The sequence below is a fragment of the Cynara cardunculus genome, unplaced genomic scaffold (assembly GCF_001531365.2).
Source record: "Cynara cardunculus var. scolymus isolate 2C unplaced genomic scaffold, CcrdV1 Un_Scaffold_5322, whole genome shotgun sequence".
NCBI classification, from domain to species: domain Eukaryota; kingdom Viridiplantae; phylum Streptophyta; class Magnoliopsida; order Asterales; family Asteraceae; genus Cynara; species Cynara cardunculus.
The window spans coordinates 18,540-27,323 of record NW_020202348.1 but is presented as its reverse complement, the minus strand read 5'-3'; the positions used below and the strand labels follow the sequence as shown (position 1 = coordinate 27,323).

Sequence of the window (8,784 nt, the reverse complement as noted above, 5' to 3'; positions counted from 1 at the left end):
AGTTGGGTTTTGGCAAGTAACCATAATTTATGATTTTGATATATTGGATCCCCTCAATATATTAAGGTTATGAATAAAAAGGTTATATTTTGGATTTCAATCCTATTTCTAATTCATGTGAGTATTGGTTTGGTTCCACAATTGTGAGGTATTTTCTATTTAAGTGTTTTATCACAAAAATAGAGGTTTTGAAAAAAGATATCACTTTTTATTCTAAATGGCTTTCATGTATGAAATTTGGGTTTAAGAAACATCCTTTCCATTTTACTGCTTTATATAACGGATGAAAACAACTTAAATTCACTAGGCGTTAAGCGTAATCCTTTTTCTTTTGCCGACATGTGTATTAGATCCTTGTTGGGGTTTGGTTCTAGCATCACTACTATGAGTTAAGCGCTAGCTAGATGCACGAGAAGATTTTAGCTTAACATTGATGTCTTCCACACTTGGAGATAGCGACAATTATTGGATAGTAGTAATACCCGACCTTAACTTAGTCTATAGCTAAGGCTCGGTGTATCGTTTATTGATCTTGATTTTATATTTGATATTCGAAGTAATTCAAGTATTCGCTAATAAAAAAAAGGATTTACCCTTTATTTGTTGGATGACCGGAATTTTTTAAATTAGTCGCTTTTTCCAGATTTTAGGGTGGTACAGTAACGAAAATGGTAATAGATAATTGATAAAACCAAATTCCATTTGAACTATAATTAATATTGTTAAACCTCAAACATATATGCCAAACATAAACTCATAAATATAGTAATTATTGTATAAGACTTGAATCAAATGAGAACCACAAAAAGGCTACAAATCCCGTAAGTATCGATTTAAAAATAATTTTTTACATGATTTTTTTTTTCATCAAGGGTAATATGGATAACAAAAAACCGTTTATCCATGCCTACCCACTAAAATTTCGGATAAACGGATAATGTATAAGTGGATAAATGATAAGATTTTCTTTAACTATATCCTTATCCAACGGTCGAAAATAAGAGGTAACGAGTTTGCTCTTACCCTAATACTTATCCGAACTGTAAAAACTGCGAATTATCCCATTTTTTCATTAAACTCGATTTAAGAAGAGTGAGTCCTCTTCTAATCGATTAGGATTTCAAATTTAAATAAATAAAATAATTACAATTCGATATTATTTAAAAAATTCCTCAATAAACCAACATTATTTTTAATCAAATAATTAATGTCATTATTTTTATGCTCATCTCAATAGTTTTGTATTTATTGAAATAAAACTTACAACCTCACCTGAACACGATAATTTCCAACATTTGTGTTCCTCATTATTTATATATAATTAGTACAGAACATAGTCTTGGTTATATAAAGAAGGATTACATAATGGACCCAAATATTTATATATAATTAGTACATAATGTGTATATATATATATTCTGGATTCTCATATCAAGGTTTAAAAGCTGAGAATGCAACAACAGAGTTGTGTCCGCCAATACCGAAAGAATTCGAGATGGCTGCATACCAAAACGTTCGAATAAGTTAACAACATATTCATGGCAAATGAATGAGAGAGAACTGGAAACAAACTCACCAACGTTGATTTCGTGTTCCTGCTTTCGATTTGCAACAGTATCGAATTCTATCCCCGGTTCTTGGTTCTACAAATTTTTAAGTAATTAACGTGATAATAAAAGAAGAAAGAAAGGAAAAACGTAGGAGCGTATGCACATACGAATTGATTAATGGTGGGATGCAACCATCCTGTCTGAATTGCTTTAATTGTGGCAATGGCTTCCAGACCTCCGGCCGCTCCCAAGCCGTGTCCGATCATAGACTGCAACATAAACAAGAAGATAACTGATGTCAGCATGAAACTAGTTAATCATGTTATGGGGATAATTACATATTTCGACCATGATCTCATTCACCTTGGTAGCGTTCATCTTGATCCCTGTAGTTTTCTTGAATACCTTCTTCAGAGCCTTAATTTCCGCTAGATCGCCATTCACTGTGGAAGTTGCATGTGCATTGATATAATTCACCTCCTCTACCGACACACCAGCATCCACAAGACAGCTCTGAATGCATGATGAAACGCAAAGCCCATCGGATCGTGGACTCGTTACATGATAAGCATCACAATTTACAGCACCTCCCAAGTATTCTGCAAGAATTGGAGCATCCCTTTTCATTGCATGTTCCAAACTCTCCATCACCTACATAACCAAATATAAGAACCAAGATAAGCTACAACACTTTGATCTTTACACTCTATGATAAGTGAATGGATATGTAGATCAAATCCAAAGATGAAAAATGGAGGTACTGGAATTACCAAAACACCGGCACCTTCACCCACAACGAAACCATCTCTATCTTTGTCCCATGGCCTAGAAGCAGTCTTCGGGTCGTCGTTTCTTTTAGACAATGCTCCACTAGCAGAAAAACCTGCTACTGCTAGGGGAACCAGAAAAGCCTCAACGCCACCAGCAATCATCAAATCAACATTCCCTTCACGGATATGATTTGCAGCTGCGTAGAAGCAGAAGTTGGAGGTTGCACAAGCAGCTGAAATGGAGTAGTTTGGTCCCATAAAACCAAGATCCATAGCAAGCAATGCAGGACCCATGCTTGGTAGTATGTATGGGGCAAAAAATGGTGACATTTTCTGATGACCTCTATTCCTCAGACACTCCACAGCATCACTAATTTTGGTAGGACATCCCACTCCAGATCCAACAAGTATTCCGGCACGATCCTTATTGATCTGCACGCACCATCAGAAAGTACCGTAACCTTCAGTTCCAATTTTTAGAGACATGAAAAAGAGAATGTGTTTCACATTTTGTTCTCATTTTATAGCATAAATCAGTCAAGAAAGAGAAGTTAATTAAGGTTGTTAAATGATCATTAATCGGTAATTGTTGATTTAACAGTTGAGATCTAAATGGAAATTTGGTTTTGACTTTGGGTTAACCAATTGGTGATATTTATCGCATCTTGGAAATAGATGTTTTGATTATTTGGGAAATTTTGTCTTGCTTAATGCTTCTTTTTAGAATCAACCGACATGGAAATAATCGATTTTCAATTACGAATGATTTTTGTTGCCTTGGAAAAAGGGGTAAAAGTAACGTTTGAGTTTGGCAAATCCCAATTTGAAAAGTCCAAACTAGTATTCACCATTTTAGATAGGTTAGTGTATAATATAATGTTTTTCAATTTGAGTTTCTAGCAGCGTCCGATGGTACATTTCTGCTTAATACACCAACAATTCTCATCATTGTGTAAAATTGTTTAGTTTTATCGTTGATTATTGTATTTGATAATCTAGATCTAGGATTTATTTATCTTGTTTAAATTATTTTCTTCGTATATCAGTTCTTGTTTAATCATGTTTACCTGATTTATTTTTCATAGTTTAAGGTGGACATTCGTAGGGAATTGATTTATATCGATTATTTGTCTTGAGTAAACAATTTCTTTTTTGATAAAATGGTTGCTTGATTAGCCGACTAACGAAAGCTAAGGGTTGTTAAATGGTCATTAATTGGGAATTGTTGAGTTAACAATTGAGATCTAAATGGAAATTTGGTTCGGACTTGGGTAAACTCATTGGTGATTTTTATCACATCAAGAATGAATCGATATGTAAAAAATAGATTTTCAGATATGAAAGATTTTTGTCGCCTTGGAAGAGGAGCAAATTAACATTTGCATCTGGCAAATCCCAATTTGAGAATTCCAAAACGGTGATCACCATTTTAGATAATTTAGTGTAGGATTTAATGTTTTTCGATTTCCATTCCTAGTGCTAATTAGATTGTCATTCAATTCTTGTTTTAGTTGTTAATCTAGTTTTACTTGCTCCTTAATCTTCGTGTGTTTATATAGCCTTGTTTGATTCTTAACTTCGTTATCTTCGGTGTAACGTAAGTGATTAGTTATGTTATTTGATTTCTAGTATTAACCCAATTTTTGATAATTGATTGCGTGCAACTAGCTAATACCGTGAGTAAATCTGTTATTATTCCCATGTCTCCCCGTTTCAACCCGTATTCTACGTCCTACGACATTGTACGCTTATGGTTACAGATGATTTTAAAACTTAGATATAATGAATCACTCACACACACACATACCTTGGAGCTTTCATCACCACCAAGAGAAGCATCTTCAAGAGCTTTTTTCCCTGCAACAATACAGTACCATTGTTGATCGTCAAGTTTCGGTTCTTTTTTGGCTTCAATATAACCATCTACGTTGAACCCACGAATCTGACCACCAATTCGGATTGGGTACTTTGAAGCATCAAATTTATCGATTAATGTGATTCCGTTCTCTCCAGCTAAGAGGCTGTCGTAGTATGTATCAACATTGTTTCCAAATACGGAGACAAGGCCCATACCAGTAACAACCACTCGTTTTTTGGGATCTTTCTCCCGTTTTAGGGATGTGGCAGAAGTTAATACTTGGCGACGTGCACTGGTGGTGCGTGCTGGTGATTTGACAAATACGGGTAAAAAGTTTCTTGGGAGCGGGTTGATCAGTGGGGACACCGAGACAACTGTTGTCAGAAGAAGATCTTGAGCTTCCATTATTTTAAGAGTCTTATGTGGAAGATTTTGAAGCATTTGACTTGACCATTTGACTTGACCGTTAGATTTAAGAGAAAAAGAAATATGGTTGTCTACTCAATCAGTCAATTGTGAGTCAGACATGTGGAATCGAAGCAAAATATAAATAAAATAACCTACTACCCAGGAGATAATTATGGCTAAGCTAAAAGAGTTACTATGTAGGAGATAATTATGGCTAAGCTAAAAAAGTTACTATCCTGTAGATAACGGCTAAGCTAATCTACAATTTATATTCAAATGAGAATGCTTTTTTTACGAGTAACTACCATACACTATCAAACAAGTTCACATTTTCGGCGGCTCTATCCACCAAAACTCCGCCAGAAAAAAAGAATTTCCGGTGGATAGAACCGCCGAAAAAAGCGGTGTCAATGATTAATTTTCCGACGAATTTTCTTTTTAATGGAATACGGCCGCCAAAAAGTTTCCCCATAAAAAATCTTTATTAAATTAAGAAAATATTTAAGTTTTTTTTTAAATTGAATTAAATTACTGGTGGATATATCCGTCGAAAATCTGCCGGTAATTTTATCCGTCGGAAATTATTTTATTTATAAAATAATTATTTTTATATCTTAAACATTTCCGGCAGATTTATCCCCTGGAAATTTATTTTATTTTTAAAATAATTTTTTTTATTTTTTAAATAAAATAATTATTTCCAACGAATATATATGTCGGCAATCTGCTGGAAATTTATAAAATTATTAATTTTAAAATATTTTTCCAGTAAATGTTTAAAACCTGTACTTAAAACCTGTAAATCTGTAAATGTTAAAAAAAAGCTAGAAAAAATGAAATGCGCTAAATATCATATATTAAACCAAAAAACAATTATCCGACCAATTTAAAGTAGCCCGTAATTGTTCCAAACAAAAATTAAATTGTTCCAAACAAACAGAGGATATTTAATACGGGGGCTGGGGAAATGTTTAGATTGATTGAGTTGTCTGGCCAAAACAACCATATCTTCAAGTTGTTTATCATGTCGCTCCTCCTTCTCCCGCCGTCGCTCGTCCTCTGCCCGCCGTCGTTGATTTTCTTCATGTAAATCTCTAAGTTCATTCCTTAAGGCTTCAATTTCCTATAAAACAAAGAAAACGTTATAATATTTAATATGAATTATAAAATAAATCGATAACATCGTCAAAGGAAAAGAGGCACATACACGACTCTCTAAAGACGATGGACCATCTTGTGTGTAGTTCCCAGTCAAGACCCAACTGGGATCCTAGTTGTACTCAAACCCAAATAGACGGTCTTTCTTACTTCCCCCAACCGCCTGTTCTCACAACTTTGTATCAACTAAGGATAGGTGGAGGGATCATTGTCGTATATTTGGATGAGGTCCATTGAATAGTCATCCTATATATGGTTTAAAAAAAATTACAAGCAATTTTGACAACATGACGACTGTAAATGGGCCGTTTCTAGACAGTGATACATACGAAATTTATAGACAGAACAATCCTAACATTTGCCCAACAAATGGTAACTTAAATTAAATATTGATACATACGAAATTTATAACTTAAATAATTCTAATGTTTGCCCAACAAATGGCAACCCAAACTAGATATATATATATATATATATATACACACACACACACACACACAGAGTTAGATTTTAATTTAAATGACTCAAACTTTTGTCCAACAATTAATGGCAACCCAAACTAGATAGATAGTTATGTACCCAATTATAAACATTAAAATAGATAGATACTTACCATGACCTGACTACACTTAGAGATCACATACCCCCCAGAATCCGTAGATGCGACATCTCCACTCGACCTCTTCTTATGCGTATGATCGAACAATTCCACAACGGTCGGTGGCACACCGTCTTTTGCTTATGTCTACAAAGGTCAAATAATACGAACATGCGTTAATTATAATATATTAAAAATCAAGCTACTAAAGTAATAGGTTTTAGGTCCTACCAAATGAGCACCATGCCTCGAAAATAGGATCGATCCACCGGTGTGTAGCACAACTTAGATATCACGGTTCTCACGCGCCACACGGGAAACAACTCTCCAATTGTCATTGTTCCCACAATCGACCATCTGGCTCCACGTATTTGAAGATATCCAGCTGGGGGAGGGGGGGGGGTTTCAACACACTCATATCCCGGTATGGGTCGGTTTCATCGTATTGAGGATATTCATTCCTCTTTGCTTCTTCTCCAGCTTTCTTCCTCGCGGCACTCAAGTTGTCATTGTTTGGCTTGACCGACTTTCTCTCCCATGTATCTAGAATCTGGGCGTCCAAAGCCGAATCCCAAGTGTAATAGCCATGTACGTAAAAATTTAATCGATTCTTAGGTTAAATAAAATAGCAAAAGTATAACAAGTTGAATATATACCACGAACCTCAAACCGCTCCCACATTCGGCGTCTCACGTCCCTTGGGATTTTTTCCCAAGTGATCCATGGGCCGTCAAGCAGCTCTTGGTTGATCCGACAGATCACTCTAGTGTCATTAAAACTATATAAATAATGAATGGAATTTGCATCAATACAAAGAACAATTATATTTATCAATTAAAAGATATAAATTTATTTACTCTTTGCCGCGGATGCAAATAACCGTCCGCTGCTGTGGAAGCGGCTCCGGAGCAGCGCTACCACGCCCAAACTCTATCTACTCCAGGTGTGCCGAAGCACTACTAGAAGCTCTAACCGTACCGCGGCTAGGTGTACTACACTACCAATACGATTCATTAAATCCCAATAGAACCATTAAAGCCTAATTAACATCCACTAAAGCCTAATAGAACAGTTAAAGCCCAATAAACATCCATTAAAGCCGAATACGATCCATTAAGAATATATGTAATATTTTACACACACACACACATATATATATATATATATATATATATATAAGTTTGAAAAATGGAAAAAAAAATCAAAAATTCACCGGAAAGTATTAAATTTTTTAAAGAAAATCTTGAATAATTTATTATTTTAAATTACCGGCGGCCTCCAGTATCCGCCGGAAATTTAAAATAATAAATTTTCATTTTTAATTATTTTCTGACGGATTTCCGATGAACGTTAATCTTAAAAAATTAATCAAAAATCCGCCAGTAAATTATTGTAATTAGAGTTAATAGTTTTGTAAAATATAATTTGTAAAATCCGCCGGAAATATTGTCGAAATATTTTGCTGGCGGATTTTTAACGAAAGTCAATTTTTTTGTTATTCGTCGGAAATACCTAGTTTTGTAGTAGTGATACCATTTAGATGAACCATAGAAGATGAGATTCATCTGCTTTAACAAATAAATGATAGGTATGAATATATAAACATATTCATCTCTCTCTCTCTCTTATATTACATAATGTTTAATAAATTTTTATCGATATATATTCAATGATATAAGTATTTCTTTTACTTTTGGACGAAACACAATGTTTTAATGAAAATGTCCAAAAATCTGCAATTTTTTGCGTGTTACATAAAATGAAGTTACTAATTCTGATTTTTATTCATAAGTTCATATTATATTTATTAGAACAAAATTTATTTTATAGGACATGAAAGATGTCTAAATATTTAATTAACTTATAATAAAGCTTATGTTCATAAAATTACACGGTTGTATTTTTTACGTAAATATGTTACAATAAGATAATAAGATGTACATGAAAATCCTAATTACTTTTAATGATATTTTTCAAATAAAGTGTTATATTAGTTTTTTTTATAAATTAATTATGGAACTGATTTATAAACATATATTTTTACATTACAGTTGTTTTTATAAGAAACATTACAAATGATTTAATATAAAAAAATTGATAGAACATTTTATATGTTCTGAAAAACACGTAAGGGTGTCCAAAAATATCTTAGGAACTTATTGTATCACATTTATTTATACTAGAAGAATTCTTGCACAATGCAGTGAGATACATTTCAATTTTAATATTTTGTTTTATTCGTTGTCTTTGTCGATATATACGGTTTTACATGGTTTTGAGAAAAGAATAATGTATTTATTTTTGTATAAAGTATAAATTTAAAGATATCATAAAACTTTGAAAAAAATATCGATATTAGTATCAAATTAATTATTTAAATATTCTTGTTTTTAATAATTTTTTTAATTCATTTTTTTTATAATTTAATTTATGTTTAATAAT

At 33.1% G+C, this 8,784-nt stretch overlaps 1 protein-coding gene across 1 annotated transcript; it reads right to left on the bottom strand.

Moving 5' to 3' along the window:
• Positions 1–1,431: 1,431 nt before the first annotated feature.
• LOC112504355 (3-oxoacyl-[acyl-carrier-protein] synthase I, chloroplastic-like) lies at positions 1,432–4,583 on the bottom strand. The gene is made up of 6 exons (XM_025108287.1): positions 4,128–4,583; positions 2,321–2,752; positions 1,914–2,201; positions 1,718–1,819; positions 1,577–1,643; positions 1,432–1,499 (listed from the first exon to the last, which is right to left on the bottom strand). Exons 1-6 carry the CDS (start codon positions 4,581–4,583, stop codon positions 1,432–1,434), a joined length of 1,413 nt encoding a protein of 470 aa, XP_024964055.1.
• Between the last annotated feature and the right edge of the window lie 4,201 nt (positions 4,584–8,784).